This window comes from Sander vitreus, chromosome 7 (assembly GCF_031162955.1).
Source record: "Sander vitreus isolate 19-12246 chromosome 7, sanVit1, whole genome shotgun sequence".
Lineage (NCBI taxonomy): Eukaryota > Metazoa > Chordata > Actinopteri > Perciformes > Percidae > Sander > Sander vitreus.
Window position 1 is genome coordinate 8,635,927 of NC_135861.1, and position 26,460 is coordinate 8,662,386.

Here is a 26,460-nt window from a genome sequence, read left to right on the forward strand (position 1 = left end):
AAAACAAATGGAGTGAGTTTTTGAAAAAACATGCAGCCAACATTTTAACAGATGATTTCAAATGGTTTGATTTTACTCAAGACCAACCGCCATCATTCACTGTTGACCCCCAGAAGATTCTATTTATTGTCGAGAGCCCCATTTTATCAATGGAAAAATACACCTTTATGAACTTGTACTACCTGCATATTTTACCTGCTCGCCAAATATTTTGTCTGAATCAGTATTTCCAAATTGTGGAAAATACATCCTCTATTAAAAATATTTTGGGATACTTAACTGCAGATTTGTGTATTTTCTTTTTACAACCAAAAGTGAGAAGTTCTTGTTCTAGTAATATTTTTAGCTCAAACTCTCCTTGAAGAGCTAGATGTGGTGAAAGTAAAGTCCATTTAGTCCTGAATTTTAGTCAGAAAATGATCTTTTCCAGTGATGAACTCCAGCTAGCACACAGTTTGCACTTTAGTTTTATTTTAACAATACTCAGCATAGTGAAACGTACTGTAAGGGTACATGTTAGCTGTATACAACATATTATAAAAAAGACCTATAAAATATCTTCTGTCCAAACAAACTAAAGCAGTCCACAAACATTTCAGTTCCATCATCTGCTGAAATTCAGTAACAACTGCAGGACTGAATGAAGTGAAGTCAACTGAGAACATGGTGGACGATTTATGTGTAAGACCCAAAGAATTCAACACAGTCCAGTCAATATTAGGTGAACGTTGCATTGTCAAGATGTTGTACAATTTCTCAGCTAATACAGGACCCTCGAGTCCTTCATTTCAAACATGAAACTGGCCAGAGATGATAGTGGTGGTGTTAACTATTTCCAGTGTGTCCTCTCCATCAGTGTCCATGCAGCTGTCTCATCAGGAGGAGGTAGTTGTGACGGAGGGTTCGTAGCTCCGTCAGTCTGCCCAGCAGGCGGCCAAACCGCTGAGGTCCCCCTCGCGCAGCTCCAGCCTGGGCCCCACACACCCTGGACAGCAGGTCAAGGATCAGCTCCTGCGTTTTCTCAACACAGCCGGCAGCCTGCAGGGACGCACGGTCTGCAGGACAGGGACACAGAGCTGGCGTAACATAGAAATAGATATTTAATATTTAATAGCGATGTTTCGGTACACAGACCATCAGGACTTTTTTTTTTAAATAACCTGATGAAGGTTTGTGTACTGAAACTGTTAATATATATATATCTCTGACTGCAAGTGAAGAGGACAGTGTGCATGAGTCTTTTGTTCTGCATTGTCAAGTCGACCCATGGTCTTCGTCTACGCACCTGTCGATCTACAAGTGTGCAAAAGTTCTGCTCTTTGATAAAACATGTCATAAAAATGTTATACTGTAGTATAGTATGCCATAGAATATGTAGAAAAAATTTGTATAAAACATCATAGTATAGTATGTCATAAAAAAAGTCAGTAAAGGTTTGCATTGTCAACCCATGGTCTTCTCCTACGCACCTGTCGATCTACAAGTGTGCAAAAGTTCTGCTCTTTGATAAATGATGATGATGTCATAAAAATGTCATAGTATAGTATGCCATAGAATATGTAACAAAATAGTATAGTATGTAATAAAAAAGTCATACTATTGTATGTCATAAAAACTTTAAAAAATCATAGAATATGTCATACAAAAATAATTACAAAAATGATAGCATAGTATGTCATTAAAAAGTCATACAAAAAAATCTTAGTATATGTCATAAAAAATGTCATAAAAAAGTCATATTGTAGTATGTTATAAAAAGTCATAAAGAAATTCATAGTATAGTATGTCTTAAAAAATGTTTACAAAATAATATAGTATAATATGTCATAAAAAATGTGAAAGAAAGTCATAGTATAGTATGTCATAACAATTGAGAACCTTTGATTGAGGCACGGGCTAAGGAAGAACCCATTCAATTTAAGATTGTATCCACAAATTAGTATTAGTATTCACAAATTATTTTTTACTTTAGTTAACATTGCGAGATAGGGCGTTTGTGCTGCATTCATGTGGTGTCGGACTAATTAAAAAAATGAGTTTCCAACTGGAAAAAATGTACACCGCATTAACATTGTGAGATAGACTTTGGTGTTTTAAAGGGTTAGTGTGGATTCACAGACGCATTCAAGTTTCCAAACAGCTACTGGATATAAAAAAGTCAAATGTGTTACATAAGTGAAGTTGTGGTCAGTTGTCATACTATGGAGCCATTTTAAGCCTTGATGACATTTATAGTCAGACCCTTTGAGAAAGACTGAGTAAATCATTTTACTATCACAACCTGGTGAAGAGCTCCAGATAGGTTTATAATGATTATTTTCAGTTGAATTGAGCATTTGCATGTCTTGACTTGACTGCTGATTGGATTATTTCTAGGGGTTTGACGAGACACCCAGCTCACGAGAGGAGACGAGATTTTGACACTATTTTACAGAAAACTTCAATGAAGAAATAAGACCTTTATTCAATCGAAAGTCACAAAATGAAAACCGAGCACTGAAAGGTCTTGCCATATACTCAAATGACTGGCTTCTCTCCTGTATAACTAACAGTTACACTGTTACTTATTCTATATGTTTGGTGGAGAGAGAGTCTCTTCACTCAGAGAACCAAGGTTACAACATAACTAAGTGTTTTCTGGCAGTAGTTGAGACAGTTGAGACCAAATGTTTTGTACTTGAATTTGTCATTGTACAGTAGACAGAGAGAAATACAGCTTATTTGATTATTGTTTCACGTTGATTACGTTCTAAAGCGCCACAGTGAAAAGATCTGTGTGTCTTGGCCAAGAGAGGGGGAGAGAGAGAGCGAGAGAGAGAGCGGCGGTACTCTCTAATGTTCTAACAATGGGTTTTACAGGCAGCTTTTTTCTTCCGCTATCGCTCTGCAAAAGTAAACTCGGAGTCAACTTTGGCGAACGGCCAGGGGGTTTTCTATGCTAATTTCAAGGCTGATATCGCGAGACACTTTTTACGACATCTCGTCACATCTCTAATTATTTCAGACCAAACGTACAGATTCCTGGTCTGACCTGAGCAGAGAAGAGCTGTTGCAGTGAGCAGGGTGTATTCAACATCTGTCACCTGCAGCGTTGCCATGCTGTGGAAGAAGTTGAGCACTGGCCCGAGGAGATCCTCACTGCCACCTGTTTACCAAATGGGAAATTGTTCATGTCTTATGTGAAATACCTTGATTTTTTTTTTCACAGCCTGTAAGATCTGATTTTTTGTTCTGAGTGAGTGTATGTCTGGATTCACCTGAGTTGACCAGCGTCCTACTGTAGATGTTTTCCTTAGACTCTACATTTCTCAGCCAGTTGTGTGTTGTCATTCTGAAAATCTGCAGGGCTGATAATAGAGAAAAAGAAAGGATTTTTAAAGTAAATATCAGACTGAATTAGTATGAATCATAAAAGTGCGTGCGCTGATGTATTCACCTGGACAGCTTGCTGGGTTGTGGGAGAACTGCTGAGCTGAGATCAGGAACATGATCTCCAGTGAAGACACAGACAGGAGACAACTCTGGTCGGAAAAATCCAGGAGGTGGAAACCTGTGAGGGGAACATCATTATTTGTTTTTATATACAGTATATGCTGCTTCAAGTTTGAGTGAAATGTTGATTAAATTACAGAATTTGATGTTTTTTTCTCCATGTGTGTGTTATCATGACTCTCCATCCCCTAGTAGCAGAGAGAGTGCAGGGACAGAGCAGGTTGTTCAGTTGAACATGTTAGTCTAGTCTGTCTGACTCATCTGACTGAGGTTTGTGCAAGTTAGAATCTATGGCCCCGACCATGGCTCTGGAATATCCATAGCCTAACTGTGCTGTGTGACTTTTTCTCTGAGTCCCGCCCTTCTGTCAGTTTTGTCTAGGATCTACAAATATAATATTCTCTAAACTATATAACCGTGGGGCATTAAAATATCCAGAATTAAAAGATTTGTTCATGGGGCGGTTCACTAGTCGTGGGTGAAAAAAACAAACCGGTCCGTCCTACCTGTTAAAAGTTTTTTTTTTAAATGGCCTACTGTTAATGTGGTATTGTCATGTTTAATCCAATAGTAATCCAAATGGTAATTCAATATGGAATAAACCATTTGAATCACCTCTGTTTGATCTCCAGAATCTTTCCCATTTATTAGATTATAGATTTATTTCTCCAGTGAACACAGCAGAAAGCAGATTATAGATTCTGAATGTCACAGCATCCTGTCCATTTTACCTGGCACTGTCCTGGCAAACTGTAGCAGTCTTTGCAGGTGGGGTGATAAAACATCAGACAAGCCCCCCACTTCTTCTGTACAGGGAAACTCAAACAACTGAGCAGACACAGACAAGAAACCATGAGGGCAACATAAAAACATGTATCTGTGTTTTTGTTAGTCCAACACTGTTGTTTCTACACTGTGACCTACCCTGCAGTGGCTGCTGTCCTGTGCTCTGTACAGTTGATGGGCCTCCACCATCCTGTCCACAATGTACTTTTGTTCTTGGGTTAAACTGGCAGACAAAGCCTGGTGCAGATGGAAGTTAACAACACATGGTTAAACCAGTATCAGGATTATCACTTACCCAAGCTAAAACTACGGGAGCATGTCTATGTTCCCACATTTCTAAGATTTTTTTTTTCACTGAAAATTAGGCCCTATGTTCCCACAGTTCCCACATTTCTAAGATTTTCTTCCAAAATTAGGCCCTATGTTCGCCTAACCCCTAATGCACCCTAACCCTAACCCTTGAAGGGAAATGTAGGAACACAAGACCTAATTTTGAAAATATCCTAGAAATGTGGGAACATAGGGCTGTGGGAACATAAAGCCTAATTTTCAGTGAAAAAAAATTCTTAGAAATGTGGGAACATAGGGCTGACCCCAAAACTACAAGATAGAAAGTGCATTGAGATGAAAGATAAATGTTGTTATGAGAATTTGACCAGGGAGGATGAGAGTTTACACTCTTTTTGTACAGGTAATAATAATATAACCAGCCAAAAATAAAACCACAAAATGACCAACCATCTAACAAACCACACAGCGATCTAACCAGCCAACACTATATAACAGTCATAACAATCATAAAACCAATAATCCAACCATTTCAGAATTTAAATAAGTGAAGCATCCTTCAACCCAACATTCAAACTTAGCAGTCACAATCAACAGATTGTCTACAGCCATGCTAACGGCTCTGTGAGGCTGAAGTACAGTGCTTTGAGCTAAATGCTAACGTCAACATGCTAACATGCTGACACTAGGCAGGAATAATGTTTACCATGTTCAACGTCTTAGTGTAGTGTATTTGGCATGTTAATATTTGCTAATTAGCACTAAAAACAAAGTGCAGATGAGGCTGAGACATTTCATTGATTTAAACAAAAATGCCAACCTCATGGTGGTGCTAGAGAAAAAGTCAAGGGGTTGCCAAAGTCAGTAGGATTCTTCCTCTGAGGATCATGGATATCTGTTCAAAATTTGATGGCATGACTGAATTAAGATGCAGTCTGGAGCAGACCAACACTACCATCACAAGAGCCATGCCGCTAGCCATGCCTGCTTTTTACTACCTGTCCAGGTAGCTTGCTGGTAGAGCTGACCCTCCTGCTCTCTGTGTTCTCCTCTTCCTCCTGTCCTCTGCCTTTACCTCCTTTCCTCAGTCGTTTGGACTGGCACTGCACCTCCGTCAGAAGGCCTGAGAAAAAATATGCATTTTCAGACTTACTTTAAATCAGTTTATGGATGTATTGATTACTCTCATTAACACTTTTGTTAAAGGTCCTATGACATGCTGCTTTTTGGATGCTTTTATATAGGCCTTAGTGGTCCCCTAATACTGTATCTGAAGTCTCTTTTATATAGGCCTTAGTGGTCCCCTAATACTGTATCTGAAGTCTCTTTTATATAGGCCTTAGTGGTCCCCTAATACTGTATCTGAAGTCTCTTTTATATAGGCCTTAGTGGTCCCCTAATACTGTATCTGAAGTCTCTTTTATATAGGCCTTAGTGGTCCCCTAATACTGTATCTGAAGTCTCTTTCCCAAAATTCAGCCTTGGTGCAGAATTACAGCCACTAGAGCCAGTCCCACAAGTTTACTTAGGATGTGCCATTTCTGTGTCTGTAGCTTTAAATGCTATTGAAGAGGAGAGGGAGGGAGGGGGGGCAAGGTGGGGGTGTGGCCTTGACCAACTGCCACTTTGCTTGTTTGCAAGCCATGATGTCAATCTCTTTCTCATGGGCGGGCCAAATTCTCTGGGTGGGCAAAGCAGAGAAAGGGGAGGTAACCTTGCTCCTTATGACCTCATAAGGGGCAGATTCCAGATCGGCCCATCTGAGCTTTCATTTTCTTAAAGGCAGAGCAGGATACCCAGGGCTCGGTTTACACCTATCGCCATTTCTAGCAATTGGGGGACTATAGGCAGGCTGGGGGAACTCACATTAATGTTAAAAAACCTCATAAAGTGAAATTTTCATGCCGTGGGACCTTTAAGTTAAAGTACAGTAGAGGTCGCTTACACTCAGCCAGCATTCCCACGGCGCGGCACTTCCTCAGCCGACAGTCTTGGCACTTCCTTCTCATGTACATGTCCATCTCACAGCCACCGCCACTCTTACACTGATACACAGCCTTTTTTGTCACACTACGCCTAAAGAAACCTGCAAGTGCAGAAGGGGAAGGTAGGACCAGGTGAGTTTAAAACAAAGCCTTACAGAATACAACTATGCAGCATTGGAGAACAGTATAAAAAGATAGAATACAAAATTGAAAAGTAATACCTTTGCATCCCTCACAGGTAAGAGCATTGTAGTGATACCCTGACGCTTTATCTCCACACACCACACACAGCTCTTCCTGGCCTCTGCTCTTCCCGCCCAACCCGACCCGTGTCCTCCGCCCCAGGGGCAGTCCCACCGCTCCGAGCCCCTGAGCCAGGCCCCCGCAGTGGGGCTCGGGGCTGGGATCACTGGGGGCTTCCAGGCAATGAGGGCTGTAGTGGTACTGAGGATGGCAGGGCTGCGAAGAGGAAGAGGAGGAGGAGGTGGAGGAAGGTGGAGAGCCATAGAGGGAAAAGGGCAGGTTGGCTGGGCTGTACTGTTGTTGGCTGTAAGGGAGCAGCTGGAGGTCAGGGTCCTGAAGGGGGTAGCCCAGAGGGTCAGCCAGCATGTCTGAAATGGAAAAAGATGGAAGTCCAGGGACAAAAACTTGCATTAAAGGGATACTTCACCGATTAAGCATTAAGCTTTGTATCAGTAGAAACACGGTTGTATTTTCGAATGACCATGCTTCCCTCCCTCATGTCCCCCTGAGACCAGAGATCTCTGTATTGTGGGTCTGGAAAAAATCTTCCGATGACGGAAAACGACGATTTTTTGCCCAGAGGCAATGGACTACAGCCAGTAGTAAGAGCTACTTCTGCATGTTTTCAACCCGCCCATAGGGGGTTGGACTGTCGTCTTTACCCGAAGCTTGCCGAAGCAAAACGAGTGTCAGCCATCTTGAAGCTTTGCTAAACTGGCTCCGTCTTTTCAGCAGAAAACTTTTACAACAATTATGTGCATTCAAACTACCGCACATGTGTACCACCGGGATACATTGGTACAGATCGGAGAATATGCAGGACACTTTATTACAGACGGAATACTCGACACACTACGCGAGCTTCGCCTGCTACGGAGACCAGCACCTCAGCCTGCGGTGTCGCCCGATGCCACTAGCCAGGGAAAGGGACCTCGACAGCGGTGTGCAGGAGTTCGAGGCGAGCTAGGTGGAAAGCTAACGCTAGCCGGCTCCCTGTTCCATCAATCCTGCTTGCAAGTGTCTGCTCATTAGACAACAAACTGGATTACATCCAACTTCAACGAAACTCCCAACGCGAGTTCAGAGACTGCTGTGTTTTTGTTGTGGAAACATGGCTGAACAACAGTGTAGTGGACTATCCAGCTACCAGGCCTGCTGCTCTGTTGCCGGGTAAGACTAGTGGAGGAGGGCTGTGTTAACGCGCACTGGTGCAGAAATGGTTTGCTTGTATCCAACTAACTGCTAACTGCTGGTGGAGTTCGGCACTGTTAAATGCCGACCATTCTACCCATCCCATGCAAATTTACAGCTGTGTTTATACTCTGTGTTTACAGCCCACCAAGTGCTAGTGCTAGTATGCGTTAGCTGAACTTTACGGAGCCTATAATGTGTGTGCACTAAATGTAGCCTGTTTCATGTCGGTTTTATATAATGTTGTTTTTATATATTTTAAATGTGTAACACCACTTGAGCCACCGTGAAACGTTGTTTCGTGTAGATGGTTGAAATGACAATAAAACACACTTGAGTTGAGTTGACCGTCTCACTGTCTGTCTGTCTGTAAACGGTAGGCGTGGCTTGGGAGTGGACTCTAAAGCAGCGACGCAAGTGCATTTTTGGGATTTGGTAGAAGCCACCAATTTCAACCCAATGTAAAGATATATTCATCTTTCCAACGGTGAAATATCCCTTTAATGGTTTTGTAGGTCAGAGATGAACTGAACAAGCATGAACTGTAGTACCCCTGCAGACACAGACCACTCCAATTGTGGCTTTTGTAATTTTGTGTGAAACTTTGCAAGCAAGAGTATTTACGCATTTAGATCTGACATTTAGAGACCACAGGAAAAAGGAACTTGAAGTTCTTAGAAAATTATTTATATTCCTGGAAAATAGTGCATCGTGACTGGTGCAGCCTTTCTGCTCATTCTATGAAATCAAAGACTTAAACCCCACAATGAACTGATCCTATTGATCAGTACTGTCTGTGAAGCAAAAGCCTGATACATCTTGTTCCATAGAGCTCACTTGTTTTTGAAAATTAGAAACACATCAATGAGACACACCTTTGCGCTGGGTGACATGTTCCTTCATTACATTGAACATGGGCACTGTAATATATTTTGAATCAATCCTACATACACCATCCAGCTGCCAGAAATACTCACTAGACAAAAACACAAAAATATGTATTAACCCACAGCTGAAAATAGTCCCCAACAAATTACTATAGATGGCCGAAAACATTGTTTGTTTAGATCTTTTAATTGGATTTGCTGATGATAAGATAAATATAGACTACCAGTAATATCAAATGTATCCTTTATAAATGTGTGTTAACATGCACACTTGTCCCAGTTTTCAGTATTATCCTGGTTTTGCTCCCATTATCTCGCCCAGGAGGTTATGTTTTCGATTTGGTTTGTCCGTTTGTTTGTTTGTTTGTTTGTCTGTCCGCAGGATTACAGAACCATTACTGGCCCGATCTTCATGAAATTTGGTGAAAGGGTTTAGCACAGGCCAAGAAAGAACACATTGCATTTTGGAGCGGATCCGAATGCCAGACGGATATACAAATTATTTTTCATTTTCGTAACATTGCGAGATAGGGTGTTTGCTGCATTCATGTGGTGTTGGAATAATGGAAAAAATAAGTTCCCGCCTGGGAAAATTCACACTGCATTAACATTGTGACTGTGAGATAGATCATGCCTTGGCGGAGGTGTTCTCCAAGTGCCCTTCTCGTTTAGGATGTGATGCATGGGAAACCTGGTTATTCATTTCCCTGTATCCTTCCCAAAAATGAAATCTGGTCAATACCATAATCAGTTAGAATGTGTCACACACACACACACACACACACACACACACACACACACACACAAACACACAAACACACACAGACACACACACACACACAATGAAGAGAACAAGTGCATCAGCAAGAACAGAAAGGTGAATGAACATTTCAAGCGTCACTATTACGCTGCTACAAAGAGCATCATCAGAATGTGGTCTTACATGACTCGTGTGACTTCACTGCTTTTAATGGATCTTGGGGGATATAATAAAAAGCTGAGAGTGAGGCTTTGTGAACTTAAACAGGATGCAGCTGAGAGCTCCCAGTGCCATTTAGGATTTTTTGATCCCCTTTTCTGGAAGCTTCATTCAGTAATGGTCGTTCAGTGTTGTGACGGACTGAAACGTCTTTGAGTGTGGATCAGCAGCTTGTGTTTTGCAAGTCCTGTCTCCTTTGAGAAAACATGTGTGACCACTGGCAGCCTCTGAAAGAGCAGCTGGACCAGTACAACTGGGACTGCTGTGGGATCTGTTATGCGCTGATTAAACGGAGAGTCCGACGGAGAGAGTCAGGAGTCTCAGGCCTGCTGGAGATGGAAATTTAAAGGGCAAAACAAGTAGCATGAAGATGAGGGATAATATCAATCTGATTATGTGAAAAATGTGTGTTCTTTAAAATTGTGGTTGAAGTGTGCCTTTAAGCTTTGACAGAGAAACCAACCAACGATCCTTGTAGCTCTGTAGCGTTGTTTAAGGAGTACTTGAGTGATTGGAATCACAGGAGACAAATAAAAAATGGACAACGGCCAAATAAAAGCAGCAAAGGTGGTGATATCCTGACTTATAGTCCCTATGGATTGTTAGACAGGCCTCATAGTCAGAGGATTCGTAGCCCCAGGACTCAGGGCCTGTAAGCAAGAGCCCTTATTTGAAGACTATGTTATGAGATACTGTATTGTTGTTGAAAAGTCTCGGTAAAAAATAGGGTTGTCCTAATCACTTTTTTTTTTATCCTGATCCTTTAATATCTGCTGATACATAGTCTGATCTACGAGTTAGATGAGAAAAGCAATACTGCTTGCTAAATAGAAAGTGGTACCAATTTTCTCATCCTGAAATCTGTGGTCTTGCTTCCATCTTTGAACCTCCTCTCTTTCCCTTGTCAAGTCGCAACATTCTCAGAAAAAACACTTCTCGTGTCCCCTGCTAATCATCACCTTATCACTTTTAAAAGGGCTGAAACATTTCCCCAAGGTGTTCAGTGAGACTTTCTCCCTCTTCGTGAAGACACAGGCAGCCCTGTCCTCTCTGATCCATCGAAGTCGAAAGGAAATGGTAAGGGCTGATACTCTCAACACTTTGCCACTGCGACTGTTTATTAGTCATCAGTCTTCAACCTCGAGTAATTAAAGATTGATGACTGATGACAAATTTTGGACCCCAGATTTTGTCTTGATGTTTTAATGACAAACAACAGCATATGTAGAAAACTGGTGTATTTAGTCTGATCGAGTAAATGTCAGAATCATCACTTATTATCCGCTTCTCACTCCTTCCTTTTCCTTTTGTGTTCTCTTTGGTTCTCTCTCTCTTTCCAGATGTTTCCTGTCTTCACCAGACTGAGGCGGCAATGGTTTTGGGGGGGGGGGTCCTTGCTTTCACTGCATGTGACAGAGCTGTGGTTTGCACTGTTTGTAAACCATTCGAACGCTGTCTAAACACTCCTCAGCCTCCCTTCCATCCCACGCACACTAGGGAGCCAAACAACACCAGCAAACTACCCCCCATAGCTCCCCCTCCCCCTGCTCCTAGGGGCAGGAGGGGAGACAATAGGGGAGAATTTGTTGATGATACACGTCAGGAAAAATAGATCTTCCGATGCACAGTCAGCCTCCCTGCTTGCTGTGAATGCAGCGAGCCGGCTGAACCTCCTCAACAACTTTTTTTTTCTTCATGTCAGCGAGATCTCAAAGGCGCTAAATAAACTCTTGGCGTTCATTCATCAGCTGTGAGTGAATGAGATGAGTGCAGTCACATCCTCGTTGTGTAACTATTGAATGCATAAATGATCCACTTACTTAAAGGAGCCTTCGTAACTTTTGTTAAGGCTATAGGGCATAGTTTCTGCCACCCCCATGAGTAATTCTAAGCAATGACAAAAAAACTGTCGGCGCGTCCACATGATACAAGCCTTTCGTGAACGGTTTATTTTATTGCTTATGAGTTCAATTTTTTATTTGTTTCAAGAAAAATGTGTTATTTCTTCTTTCAAAAGTTACATAGTCTCAACTTAGTCTCAACATAGTCAACCCACTCAAATAACAAACCAGCTAACACACAACATTGAATTTTTGGAGAAAATGTAGAAATAGCATGTTATTATTATTTGAGTGTTTCGGTTAGGACTGAGGTCACAGCAGTTTAAAAAATGAAAACCAGAAATGACGAACGCGTCACGTGGGTCTGGCTTCTCCAGCTGACCGATAATGGCGGCTTGTTTGAAATACGATCTAGTATTTTACGAAAATAATTCACTGAAATGTGTTTCTGAAAACATATTAAGCGAGAAATAGGCCATACAGTTGCTGAATTGGTCTTCGTTTCAAATCGACAAAAGGTCAGTTTAAAATATTTTTGTCCGATTTTGAGATGCGTTCGCCATTTCCGGGTTAGCACTCCACCAATCAGATTGGTCATTGAGTCCGACTGCCCGCCCTCCGACCCAGTAAGTCAGGTCAGCCAAAATGAAGGCCGACGTCCCCTCCGACGGACGACGGCACGGAACACACCGAACAGACTCGAGTCACCGACCTCGCCAGACTGTCTGACGGCGGATTATCGGGTTGGTGTGTCAGGGCCTTAATGGGCCTGTCTGCTAGATCTCCTTTGTTTTGGTGTCACTTTAGAGGGTAGATCCACCCAAATTACAAAAAAAACTTACTCTCTTAACAATGATGTAACAGTGCAGATAATTTAGGTTTTATTTGCCCAAGTGATAACTGCAAACACATTTCTTGGGAACTACATTCTACTGAAGAAATAGTCCCCATAGAAATGGCCAATAGTGTGATTACCCAGAGATACAGGGACACTGATGAACACTCATGTCTGAACACTCACTTTCCTGTAGTTCCTGGTTTAATGAACAGTCTAATTAAGACATCATGCATTTCTTATATAAGTCCATCTTCAGTGTTTTATCTATTATTGTAAGAATGTATAAGCCACCCAACTTGTTTAGGAGAAGCAAAACAAAAAGAAAAAGAGAAAGTAAAAGGCAAACGATAAGTTTAGAAGAGAAGAGATTACTCACCATAATACTGGAGCTGCTCTGTGGAGCAGTAACCATCCGAGGCGGAGAGAAACCCCCCTGCCGAAAAGCTCATCTCCAACTCAGTCCACTCTCTCATCTGGACAGAAGATCCTCTCTCCAGCTACTAATACGGGATCTATCTTCACACACAGACACACACACACACACACACGCAAAGACATAAACACATACATACACAGACAATTACTCAGAGGATTCACACAGATATGAAGGATCTGGGAAGTGCAGAGACATTCCTCAATCCCCAGGATGCGTCCAGGTCTCTTAGCTGCCCAGGCTGATATCCCAGCCTATTTTTAAAAAGCAAAGAGGACAAGTGCAGCTGAGGCTCTTGGTCTGTGGTGGATGATGTGCTGGAGGAGGTCTTAACCGTCCCCGGGGGGATAGACGAAAGGGAAAGCGGGGACACCCAAGAAGGACAGGGATGGGACTGTGGTCCAAACAGCTGAACCTAGCCAGGACTTTACAGCTCAGAAGACTGCAGGGATGGATGTAGGAATGGATGGATGGATGGATGGATACTGAGGGAGGGAGGGACACCCAACACTCATAGTGTGTGTGTGTGTGTGTGTGTGTGTGTGTGTGTGTGTGTGTGTGTGTGTGTGTGTGTGTGTGTGTGTGTGTGTGTGTGTGTGTGTGTGTGTGTGTTGAGGTTTTGGCCTGAATGGATGTATCCCAGAGTGCAGTCCAGCTGGGCTGGAAAAAGGAAACATTTTCTCAATTTAATGTGACGAGTCGAATAAAAACATTTCCATCATTAAATTAATCGTTAAAGGTTTTTCACAAGTATTCCATGGACTAAATGTGAAGTTTGCTATACTTAGTGTGTGTGTGTGTGTGTGTGTGTGTGTGTGTGTGTGTGTGTGTGTGTGTGCGTGCGTGCGTGCGTGCGTGCGTGTGTGCTTGCGTGCATGCATGCACACGTGTGTCCCCATGTTTGTCCACCAAGCTTTCGGGAGTGTGTTTACATTGCCTTTTGTTTACCTCTGTTCTGTTTGTGCTGCAGTTAATATTGGACAGCAGTTACATTTAAGGGGTTTGGCAACCTCCGCCTCCCCCACAGACAGTTAACCAGGCTGGGGCAGAGCGAAAGGAGTCGAGGCCTGAACCGCCTAGAGGAGACAGAGGAGTGACCTCAACACTGGCCTGTAAATCTCTGAGCAGGGCCGTTTGACATGGAGCATGCTTACTGAGGATTAACGGGTTCCTTTCACCCGCATATCACCCCTTTCACTGGCTCGTTATGGGAACCAGGACTGAGCGGTGGATAGCAGAGGGTTAGAGAAGAGTAAGAAATGCTCACTGAAGTTGTAGCCTTCACTGGAGTTTTCACAATCGATCTCAGTGACAAATGGGAATTTGGTTGCTTGCTACACTGTGTCATATCTTTGAAGATCATGTCCAAAGGGTACATTGCTACACGTGAGATCATAGTGCACGATGACAACGCAGCTTTCAAATAAATCACACTTTTGTGGAAAAAGCACAAACTAAAAGAGCAAATGAATAAAACAAATTACATTGTGTCCTACATGCCAAAAACATACAATAACTTGTGTTGGATTATGGAACCACACAAACATCTGCAAGGTGTCTGCAGGATTCAGAACACGAAATGTTAGATTTTTAAGAGCTTTTGAACACCATGCCAATCCATCCAGGTAGATGTTGAGATATTTTACTAAAAGATAAAAAGTTCAACCACATGTTGGTACTAAAGGAAACATCAACTCACTTTATTCTAATTCAAATAAATGTGTTATATGTTCTGGGGGGATTGGAAGAGTACCATCTGTCTGAAGTGTAGTGTATAATTAACAAAGGCCTCTATATGATAGATTGGTGGTAGGTTCTGGAAGGGCATGAATCCATTACTAAATAAGAGGTGGTCTGTTGTTATTTCTCAGTTAACAGCAGTGGGTCACGTCCCATATTATGAGGCAAAACAAGCCATCAGCCATTCCTCCGACTGTCTCTGACCTCGTAGGAATGGACAGAGAGTAGAGAGCAGGCAGCAGTGCTGAGAGTGACACTAAACGAAAGGGACAGTATCTAAGAGCGTGCAAATGTCGCCATGGATCTTCTGGAGGTGTCACACTGTTGGACACATTGTTGGACCCAGGCCTGACAATGAGGCCTCGCCCCCTGGGAGATGAGTTTCACGAAAGAAGGAGTGGAGGAAGGGAGAAGGGAAAGCCTTTTAGGGCACGTTCACATCAAGCATAGTTATTATTACAATTGGACTCTGGAGCGTTCACTGACTTGGTTAGTTTTCTGTGCAACTAATTGCACCAAAATTCCTGAAAATGTGTGCACCGAGAAATAATGATGAGATGAACACCGGAGAAATAAAGCAAAATCTAGCATTTCCATGTAACACAAAACCAAAGAGAAAAAGGCAACAAAGTCAACTTTTCTCTTAAACAAACTGATGGCATGTGCAAACCCCCTGAACTCATTAGTCCTGAATCACTCACAGTACAAGCCTGGAGATAAATTCAGCACATCATAAATCCCATTCAGGATGTCTTCTACACGTGGCAAACTCCTCTCTTTATCAGAGAGCTGCTGGCTGGTAGCTGCAGCTCGATAATGGCCTGGACTGTTTACTGATCCTCGCAGAAAACTGGCGCTTACATTAAAGTGGCCTTGGTGTTGGTGAGTAAAGTCCATAACGTATGTCTGAGCATGTGTGAGTGAGTGTGGTTGAAGGGTATTTGGCTATCATGAGAAGGCAGTTGTGTCTACTTAAAGAATTTGATTGAAAGCATTTCCTCTGATCTGAAGAGGTTATTGTAAAATTCAGACTATGTTTTCTATGGTTATTTATGCTGAATGCAATCAAAAGCTACATTGAATTCCTTAAAAAAAAACAGTAGCAGACCCTGCTGGACATTAATGCAGCATGGCCTTCATAAGAAACACCTGTTACCTTATTAAGCTGGTGTGAATTGCATTGAAGATCTGCCCTTGCTGGAATTGCATTGAAATGGTATTTAAGTGTTGAAAACAGTGCAGCAGAAATATTACAAAATGTCATGTTAAAAATCCCTTCTTTGAACCTCTATAGATAAGACTGATTCAGAGTGCCCGGTAGTGACATGCTCATCTATGTGTTGGCTTATGAACATTTCTGATTATGTTGCAGTTGTGTTAGTTAGAAGCAGAGGTTGTGGACTCACCGTTGATGGTGGGAGCCCTCCTGCTGCGCCAAGTGTCCCGACGTCCTCTCCCTTTGTCCAACTATTTCACTTTTTGTAATGTCGATTCCAGCCCAGCCTCCATTCTCTCTCTCTCCCTCTCTCTCACACACACACACACACACACACACACACACACACACACACACACACAGAGTAAACAGACAGCTGCACTTGATGTGTGTTTTAGCTGGACGTGCGGGAGCCTGACCAAAGATCTTCTTTTCCTGTAACCGTTCTCTTGCTGGACAAGTCTGTCAGTGAGGAGAATAAATTATTTATACACATTGTATGCGAAATAATTGGGAAAACATGAAAAAAAATGAAGCCTGGGAACAAAAGAATTTTAAGGTTATGTGTCTGCATGTATGTCAACAATGACAAATTGAAAATATCCTAAATTTACCATAACATTTCCCAGCCAGAAGCCTTTTGGGTGCACTAGGGATTTGAACTGGCAACCTCTGAGTCACAAGGGGCCCACAAGGGCCCTGCCCTGCATGTAGGAATGGAATCATCTCATTAAGAAATTCCCAGTATAGAGTGTTTATAAACAGCCTCTTGTTCATCCCTTGTGATGGATGGATGCTCCCTATCACTGGCTCTTCCTGCTAACTCCCCAACCCGCTTAACAATCTCTCTGCCACTGTTTCACAACCCTCCACCCCCCAAACACACACACACACACACACACACACACTCACTGAAGCCATATTTTTTTGTACTGACCTTGCTTCCTTGGTGGGTGGGCCCTTACTGTTTTGAGTGTGTAATTGCATTATGTTTAATAGTGAAGGAAAGCGTGTGTGTGCGTGGGTGTTATGAGGGAGGAGGGGGCAATTGAGAGGCCAGTGTGAATCTACTAATGACGAAAAAAGGTCTGTCAAGGCCTCCCATGATCAGGTCAAACACAGTCATAGGGGGTCGAGGTCAGGGAAGGCAAAGGGTCAAAGGTCAACATCAAGGCCAAGAGCAGGCCTTAACCTCTGCTGTGCTGAAAAACTGGAGGCGAAAAAGAGTAAACTGTAGGGGAGGAAAAGCTCCCAAAAATGTTTCTTTCTCAAGACGAGCAGTTAGAATAAAATTCATAAAAGAAAGACAATTATGAAGATAATCGGGAGAATCCTAAATGACTCCACCAACACTTTACCCAGAGTTAAAAAAAAGAACAGAGAAAAGGTGTTATTCATTGTTTAATATTTACAGCACACTGACCCACATAACATATTCAATAATGTCAAAGTACAAAACAAACTTTTATTGTGCAAAAAAGTGAGAATTAAAAAAATTGTTTTTAAAAATGTGTACATTGGTAGTGGAAATCTGTGTTAAGTGACTTTCAGTGATCACCAGTGTAAACAAAACTGATTGAAACTAAACTGGTCTGTAATACAAAAAGGAAAAGAATTAAATTGTATGACTACAATTACAAACATATATCTAAAATGAACAAAAAAATAAATTCTCAAAAGTTTTTTATTTTTATTAGAGCACTCGGTGTAAGCATTAATTAAAAATTGACTAAATACAATTTACATTTGGAAAATGTTTTACAAAACATTTCTTCTTCAGACTCATCACTGCATGTGCGCAGCGGTTAGTGTCATCATAACTGTCAAAATGTTTGTCAACTTACAAAACTGGATTCATTTTAGAGAAACCTCTGCGTGGTCTGATCACCACGACAAGCAGGTTTCGGACTCATCTATATGAAGTCTGACATCAAGCCAAGACTGTGACCTAGAATCATGAGAAGGAGTTCAGGTTGACAGGAGGAGTTTCCATCCATGTCCGACACCTAAAACCCTTAATCGTCCTTTTAAAACCAAACATTAAGAGCAGTGTAAATCACATAATTGCAGCTGAACCCAATTGAAAAAAAACTTAAAGTGCTCATATTATGCTTTTTGGCTTTTCCCCTTTCCTTTGTGTTATATATCTTTTTTGTGCACGTTATAGGTTTACAAAGTGAAAAAGCCCAAAGTCCACCCCAAAGGGACTTACCACCTCCAACAGAAAACACTGTTCACAAACTGCTCCAAACAGCTCTATTGTAGTCCAGCCTTTACTTCCGTGACGAACGTGCGTCACTTTGTAACACACGTTATAATGCTCGCCTAGCTGCTAGCATGGCACGCCCTCATGCTCTGCAACTGACTAGCTAGCAGAACTTACTGCGCATGTGTGACTCCCAACAAAGATAGGAACAAAAGTGAGATGTGTCACTCTGTAGCTAAAACAGAGAGCTCAACACACAGGGTGAAAAGAGGAGCTACAGCAATGTGCAGTACAACAAAAATATGGTGTTTTCTGAAAATGAAACCACATAAACCTATTTTGGTACAACCTCTAAATACAATTATGAACCTGAAAATGAGCATAATATGAGCACTTTAATCTGTCACAGTCATAGAAATAAAATCAATTGTATTTCTATATTCACGGTACTTTTGTAGATAAAAACATTGTAAACATTTTTAGAGCATAATAAATAAAACTTTATAATACAACTAAAATGTACAATTTTCTTTCATCCTGATTTGGTTGGAGATTTTGAGGGTTAATTGGAAGCAAGTGTCCGTTCGTGTCCCACTAGTACAGTCCCGTTTTTTTGGTTTAGCTCCCGATCAAAGGCGTTGTCTCACCGTGATTGATGTTCACCTCCATCTTAGCTTTGCGGTAAATTATGAACTGGATGGAGATCTGAACCACAGTGTTAAGGAAATCTAAAGCAATCCTGGGAAAGAGTCTGTTTAATGCAGCTAGAAACACACACAACTAAGAAGGACAGAAGATACTATTTGGCCATAAAATGACAAAATACTTGCTGACACCCTCATTTTTGGTATTAAAAACTGAATCATATTTCAGGAGGGGGGGCCGGTGCCACCTAGTGCCCCCCTTCTAGCGCCGCCCTTGCTGCCATGTACTGTATATACTCTGCTAGTGACCACTGTACCTAAAGACTTTCAGGAGTGTCTGCTGGTTGGCACAGTTAGCTTACAGTAGTTTATGCTAACTAATCATCTCCTGGCTGTAGCTTCACGTTTACCGAATAGACATGACAGGAGTGCAGTGTTTCCTCTATGTTGATTTTGTAGTGGCGGCCACCATGGCAAAATTTCTGCCACCATGGTATCAGACATAGGACTGTAAAAATGTAGTCGCGGTTGGTTTTTAAATTATCCTGCCGACATAATGTGGCTGCCACTCACATTGCAATTTAACAACAAGTAGAATTATTCAGGATCTTCTCATCTAACGCTTCATCTAGGGGCAAAGCAGGTCCTATGGTGCTGTACCATGTGCTAGGACCAACTGATATTCACATACCTGCAAACTCAGAAGAAAACACATTCCTCCCCCTAACTTTGAATGCAGCCCAAGGCTGGCGACGCGAGTGATTGTGATTGGCCAAATGACTCACGGTTTTTGAAATTGTACCCCCCGCCCCCCAGGTACGTATTCAGCTTTTAATAAACTGCAGAAGACTGAGACAGCAGAGCTAGGCTAAGAGCTAAAGATGTATGATAATGATACTGACAGAACCAAATTGATCTTGCCATCTTTCCACTAGTACTTTTGAGAGCTGGCCCTTAAAAAACTACAACACCCAGTCATCATCAGGTCACATGCTTCTGCCTTGTCTATGTTAATTAAAAACAAAAGCAGCAAGCACCTTCATGCTTCAGTCAACCACTTGTGTGGGGTGCAAAGAGACCAGGCAATGGCAGCCATGTTTTCTTTTCTTTAAAAGGATACAATGAGGTCTAAGGAGAGGGTGCCGAGGCTGCCGATGAGCCACGGCAAGTGATGGACCATGTAGCTACTCTCCCCCTGGTCCCCATCAGGGTTCTTCAGCAGGACACTCAGGCCGTATGTGGTGTTTCCCAGAATGATCAGCGCAAACAGGAAGTAAGACACTCCATCTGTCGACTTCCTTTTGAACTGTGGGGAGAAATGAGAAGACCAGATGGGACGTGGGGAAAACCTTTATTTAAGGAATAGAAAATTTTAATTTAAGGAATAGAAAATGGTTTACACTGCCATCACGTATTTTCCACCAGTGGAGTGATGTGTGCAGATTTCAGAGGCAATCGTCCATGCCGTCAGCAAACTATACAGTGGTGCTCATAAGTTGATGAACCCATGTTTAAGTTGACTAAAAAGAGGAATAAAAAAATCATCTTTTGGAAATTGATCTTAATTCCTTAATTAAATAAATTAGGAAAAATCCAACCTTTAAGGACACCAATTTTCTTTGTGAATGAATGTATCGTCAATAAACAAATGTTCTTCCTTAAAATACAGGGGGCATAAGTAAGTACACCCCTATGTTAAATTCCCATAGAGGAAGGCAGAGTTTTTTTTTTAAAGGCCAGTTATTTCATGGATCCAGTATACTATGCATCCTGATAAAGTTCCCTTGGCCTTTGGAATTAAGATAGCCCCACATCATCACATCCCCTTCACCATACCTAGAGATTGGCATGGGGTACTTTCCATAAAATCATCTCTCTATCAGGATAGATAGAGATTGGCATGGTTTTATTTCAGTTAACCTAATAGCTGGTTTGATTTGCATTGAGATATCCTGGATCCATGAAATAACTGGCCTTTAAAAATAAAAATCTGCCTGCCTCTATGGGAATTTAACATAGGGGTGTGTATACTTATGCCCCCTGTATTTTAAGGAAGAACATTTATTTATTTACAATACATTATTCATTCACAAAGAAAATTGGTGTCTTTAAAGGTTAGATTTTTCCTAATGTTTTTAATTAAGGCATTAAGATCAATTTCCAAACGATGATTTTTTTTTATTCCTCTTTTTAGTCAACTTTAGCATGGGTTCATAAACTTATGAGCACCACTGTATTCACTCGCGTTTCCATCTGCTCAGCTTTCAGTTACATTGAAATATGATGAGGATTCTTATTGTAATTATCATTATTATCCATTTGTTCTTAGTATTAGCATAAGTATTAGTATTAGTTAATGGCTACCACTTACAGTGTGCAGCCAATAGTACTAAGGAATCTACACTTCGTAATACTCACATTAGTGTACATCTGGGGAAGTCTGGAAGAGAGATAGAGTAGTGACGACAGAGAGCCGATGGAGAAACCAATAATCTCTTTAGGTGTAAAAGTCTGAAGTGACAGAGAGGAAGACACAACAACGTTACACCAGCAAAAAAAAGCCTGACATAACTAGTTCACTTCCCTCAGGTCACCAATTAAGCAAATGAATATGACTCACCTTGATGTTAGAGGTTGAGAGCAAGGCGCGACTTCTGAACGCAGAAGGATTTAGTTCCTGTTGGGTGCCTAACCCGGGCAGATGGACGAGGCTTGTGGTGAAGCCCAGGACACAGGCTACACCCACCACGTGCAAAACCCTTCTGCCTGGAAACAACACCTGGGTTCAGTATCAATACTGAGAAAAACATCTAAGCACATTCCTCAATGGCTGCTGCGTTAAAGGTCACCAGTAAGTAACAAACTCCGCAGCAACATGAGGCATGTGTATTACATCATGACAGGGTACAGCGATTACCTTCTTTCTCGGTCTGGACTAGTGTTGGATCGTTGCTTATCAGCACGGATATGAGAAGCTTGTTCATTAAGCAGCCACATCAGATAAAACTGATCTTAGAAATAAGCAGTGCCAAATCATAGAATGGAGATGTTTTTTAACTATGCCACATCTAATAGGCCTGAACGTATTTCTTTATTTTACTGAATATGCTATCAGTGTTTCCTCTATGTTGATTTGACCGTGGCGGCCCCCCACGGCAACATTTCTGCCCCCCACGGTATCAGAAATATGTCTGCATTGTTAGAGTGCATGTCGGAGAATAGCGCGGACACACGAGGATAACTAGCCAACTGCTAAAAAAAATCCTAAAGGAAACACTGGCTATGTTGAAAAGATTACTCCCTGTCTGTATATAGGTTTGTCCTTTTTGTTTTTTTGTTGTTTGTCTTAGTTGTATTTTTATAGTTTTGAATCTTTTATTAACACTTGAATATATATGTATCATATTTTTGTCCACACAGTCTTTGAAAATTCTGTGTCAAAATGTATCTGATTCTAAACATTAATAAACTATAAAAAAAAATAAAAATAAAAAAAAATAAAAAAAATAAGCAGTGCCTTAGTAGTAGCTAAATCATTATAGACTATAGCTACTGTTTCATAGTTGGAGTTAAAATACATGTTTGGGTAGGGCTGTGCAATTAATTGAAATTTTAATCGCGCTTACGATTTTGGCTACTACCTATCACAAAAACAGAGTAATGGAGAAAAACGATTATTTTCAGCCCCTCCAGAGCGATCGCATAATTCAATGCATAATCAGCCAAAGTCCGGAATATTTATGGGGGGCCGCTTTTTTTCAAATATGCCGCACTTTCGCCGCATAAATTGCCAATTTCCGCGCAAAAAAGTCACATATATCTTAGCAGAAAGTTGAAAAATGTTGCGTTTACTTTACACAAGAGCAGCCATTTTCCCCTGTTGCCAACGTTATGAAGTGACGTAATTACGCGACGTGAACATCATCGAAAAGCTGCAAACCCCGCGATGAAGCCATGATGAAACCACAGTTTTTGCAAGTTCCCGCAATTTCATCGCATAAAATTGCATAAATATCCCGCATATTCCATCCATTTTTTTAAGAAAACGTGCTGCATAATCAAGGAGTTTTGCCTGCAGCAATCACAAAAAAACTCATCAACAAAAACATTTTTCTGGAAGGACTGTATTTTGCACATTATGTTTTGCACATAAACTCTTATATTGTCTTTGTAGAAGTCTTCAGGGAAGTATCACAGTTGAAAGTGTTTTCACTGTTGATTGGTTCACTGTTTTTTTTAACTTCAAAGAATGCAACATCTTTCCAAAAGTCAATGAGTGATAGTGTTCAAAAATCGTGATTTCAATATTGACCATAATAATCGTGATTAGGATTATTTCCATAATCGAGCAGCCCTATGTTTGGGGTTATTCAATTATATTCCATATGTTAACTAGAAGGGCACTTGGATAGTGCAGACGTTCGCCAAGACATGCCCTATCTCGCAATGTCGACATTCCGATTTGAGGGGACGTTTACCTGTATTTTCCCAGTCGGGAACTAATTTTTTAGATTATTCTGACACCACATGAATGCAGCACATGTGCCCCATCTCACAATGTTATTGAAAGTGAGAAATAATTTGTGTATCTGCCCCGTGATTCAGATCCGCTCCAAAATACAATACAAAAAACAATCCACTCACTTTCCACCATTCTGTTCCTCGCGTAGTATATGTACATGGCCAGCATCAACAAGTCTGCTATGATGTAATAAACGGCTGTATATGTCTGGATGACAAGGAGAAAGACACATTTTTTTTTTTTTCTTCCCACAAAGTAATTTTAATGGAATTCACTTATAACGCTATTTGAATCATTACTTGACATGAATAGTCATGTAATTAATTAGTCAGTTGACAGAAAATAATCAATAAGAATTTGAATAATCATTCATCAATCATTGAACAATCATTAATCATCTCACTGATCAAAGCACAAACAATAATTAGGTGGTAATAGCTCTAAATAATTTAAGAATCTGTTTTTTTCTGTTCTTCATTTCTTTGAATGAAAAAAAAAAAGAATCTTACATTTTAATTTCTGGTTTTCACAACTTCTAATGATCACTGCTCTTGACATTTTATAGAGTTGATGAAAAACAATGAATCATAACTTAATAGATCATAAAACTGTTAGTTACAGCCCTACTCCGTCATGGGAAACACCTTCACACTGTGAATAGCAATATGTCACTACAAGTCACCTGAAGTGGAAGCTGGTCTGCCAAGAAGGAGCCCACCAGATTGCAGGTGTCACCTCCCAACCACAGCAGCAGAAACCAAATAGAGAGGGCGCTGTCCATATTCCCGGTTTTACATGAGCTGTAGTACTGTCTGCAATCAGAAACCACAGACAGAATTATGTTGATGCTTAGATAAAAGAGCACAGACACCAACACAAATACTTACGGAAGTGAGGACACCATGAAGCAGAGGATGGACAGGAGGCCTAAGTAGATGCTCGCCATGTCCCTCGCATCCTGGGCACATTCCCCAAGCCCTTCCCAAACCCATTTGGTCCCATTAGGGCACAGGGATGTTAAGTTTCCTTGAGTGACCGATCCAAAGGAACTCCGCGTGAGGACTCCATCTGTCAACATATTCTTCTGGAGAGAAAAGGCTCTGTAAATAAATATATTATATATATATATATATATATATATATATATATATATATATATATCACACACATCGGTACATCGCCAGCATACAAACAATGTTTAAACTGTGCTTCCAAGACAGCATACAATAAAAATGGCAAAAGAAAGTATCCAAATATCTAACCATATGGCACAGTTGTGGAGTTTTTGGAGCTTCATCACACACTCGATCAGACATATAAACTATGGATGTATTATAAGAATATATAAACACCAAAGAGAACAACACATATGGCCCACATATCTCGACAAAATACAGTTTTTCAGTTAACACGGTGATAACAGGGTCAAAGGTTGTTGAAAACTTGAAAACAACAGCCTAGATCCACATTCTGTTGTTACGCTGATTAACGTTAGATCAAGATCAAGTTAAAGTGGTGATATGTGTGGCTACATTTATACATTGGGAAACGCTTTCACATTAAATAACGTAACGTTACACTCAACATTAACCACAAAATAAATAATCCAAATTATTTGTTAGCCACTTAACGTTAGCTAACTACCACGACCTAATAAACAGTTGGAACTTGCCTGTGGCTTTTACGTCGAAAACGTCTACAAACTGCCACAATGAAAATAAATAAAGCAAATTTATCCTGCCCGTGAAGCCGCCGACATACCGAGAAGGTCCTTATTAGAACAAAAACTCCTCGGAGACTGAAAACAACACGGAAGAAGGCAATAAACAAGTTGGGTCTGTGAGCTGATTGGTCGTCAGGCTGAAACGTCACAGCAAGAGCGTATCAAAATTGGCACGTGACTAGCGGTTCGCGAGCTCTAACACAAACCAGGCCTTCAAAATAAAAGTTTGATTTGGTTCGGGATTCAGGAATGTACATTTCGTCAAATTAATCGGATTTATCCCTCATCATGGGTTGGAAATGTGTGTTCCGTGTTGTATATAATAGCACTGGACATTTTAACACACAGTGTTTCTTTGTCACACGGTTTTTCTGATGTCTCAGTTTACATCTTGATCATCAAAAATATATTTTATTCAACAAACGACTGTAATTGTAACGTTAATTGATCACAGTCACAGATCACTCGACTAATTAAATCATTATTCCGATTCACATAGTTCAGGATCAACATCAGTATAACATTTTCTGGTCGAGACATAGCTGTTAAACATGTAGTAAGGCTGTGAAACATGCTTATCATGTGCTTTCATGTTATCAGAACTGGGTCAACTAACGGTGCCACGATTTGATTTTCCAGCGCTCACACATTTCACATACTTTCATCACATATCTACAAGCCTTGTTAAATTGTTATTATTTCGTTCAATGTGGTAATTCAGTCATTAGTCCTTACCCGTCATTAGCCCTGAGGCCTCCTACTTCAAAAAGCTTTGCATTTTAGTATGCAGCCGTGAAAAACAATACACCTAATACCCAGGGCCATGACGCGGGCTTGTATGCAAATGATCTTCGTGAACTTTGGAGGGATTGCTTTAGGCTTTATGTATAAATCATTTAACAGTGACAGTTCTCTATTATTACCTTATATGCAGAGATTAAATGGCTAAATGTCGTTAACACAATACAACAGAGGTTACCTTTAATCATAACGACCTGTCCAACTTGTTTTCATGATAACAATTGTCAAGAGAAAACATCCTACCTGGAAGAGACGATTAAATCCGATGTCAAACTTTGAATGAAAAGGGAAGCAGAGGATTCCAGGACCTATTTCCAAAAATGTCTGAGGGGATGCAAAATTTGTCAGCTGACAATCTGTCAGACTGACGACTCAGCACCTCACTACGCTGACGTCAGCTCGGGCGTTTTTTTTAAATCAGGTTTGCTGTAAATCAAGTTCCCACTGTCCTCACGTGCATCTCGTAAACTGGGTTTCCGTTTAATGTGTCAAAGTGCTTGTAACAACCAAGGACTGAAAACTGGCAATGCCGAAGCTGCGATATTTTCATGGAGTCAAGGCCCTTTTTACTTTAACAAACTTTAAATATTAGACTTGCACCAACAATGACAACCTTTAAATCAGAGTTAAAATGTTGTGTGTTCT

The 26,460-nt window shown here is 41.0% G+C and overlaps 2 protein-coding genes across 5 annotated transcripts; both read right to left on the reverse strand.

Annotated features, from left to right (window-relative positions):
- Positions 1–55: 55 nt before the first annotated feature.
- On the reverse strand, positions 56–13,037 carry nr1h5 (nuclear receptor subfamily 1, group H, member 5). Its single transcript, XM_078254437.1, has 10 exons — positions 12,907–13,037; positions 6,773–7,162; positions 6,512–6,652; positions 5,565–5,689; positions 4,417–4,515; positions 4,224–4,320; positions 3,437–3,550; positions 3,258–3,347; positions 3,032–3,145; positions 56–1,055 (listed from the first exon to the last, which is right to left on the reverse strand). Exons 1-10 carry the CDS (start codon positions 13,001–13,003, stop codon positions 853–855), a joined length of 1,470 nt encoding a protein of 489 aa, XP_078110563.1. The 5' UTR covers positions 13,004–13,037; the 3' UTR covers positions 56–852.
- Positions 13,038–17,307: 4,270 nt separating this feature from the next.
- On the reverse strand, positions 17,308–26,143 carry slc66a1 (solute carrier family 66 member 1). Of its 4 annotated transcripts, none has more exons than XM_078254439.1 (8): positions 26,059–26,143; positions 24,179–24,375; positions 23,974–24,103; positions 23,414–23,498; positions 21,390–21,535; positions 21,188–21,280; positions 19,890–20,075; positions 17,308–18,830 (listed from the first exon to the last, which is right to left on the reverse strand). In XM_078254439.1, the coding sequence occupies exons 2-8, from the start codon at positions 24,367–24,369 to the stop codon at positions 18,744–18,746; spliced, it is 918 nt and encodes a 305-aa protein (XP_078110565.1). In that variant the 5' UTR covers positions 24,370–24,375; positions 26,059–26,143; the 3' UTR covers positions 17,308–18,743. The 4 variants fall into 4 exon arrangements, with proteins under 4 accessions (XP_078110565.1, XP_078110567.1, XP_078110564.1 ...); XM_078254441.1 differs by lacking the exon at positions 26,059–26,143 and adding an exon at positions 25,053–25,076; XM_078254438.1 differs by lacking the exon at positions 26,059–26,143 and adding an exon at positions 24,964–25,054.
- Positions 26,144–26,460: the final 317 nt, after the last annotated feature.

Excerpts from the sequence above, each read along its gene's own strand:
- nr1h5 (XM_078254437.1), bottom strand. The coding sequence starts at position 13,003 with ATGAGAGAGTGGACTGAGTTGGAGATGAGCTTTTCGGCAGGGGGGTTT. Across the intron at positions 7,163-12,906 it reads AGAGCAGCTCCAGTATTATG|ACATGCTGGCTGACCCTCTG; the intron begins GTGAGTAATCTC and ends TTTCCATTTCAG. Across the intron at positions 4,321-4,416 it reads AGGACAGCAGCCACTGCAGG|TTGTTTGAGTTTCCCTGTAC; the intron begins GTAGGTCACAGT and ends GTGTCTGCTCAG.
- slc66a1 (XM_078254439.1), bottom strand. The coding sequence starts at position 24,369 with ATGTTGACAGATGGAGTCCTCACGCGGAGTTCCTTTGGATCGGTCACT. Across the intron at positions 21,536-23,413 it reads GAGGAACAGAATGGTGGAAA|GCAGAAGGGTTTTGCACGTG; the intron begins GTGAGTGGATTG and ends TGTTGTTTCCAG. Across the intron at positions 21,281-21,389 it reads TCTCAACCTCTAACATCAAG|ACTTTTACACCTAAAGAGAT; the intron begins GTGAGTCATATT and ends CTGTCACTTCAG.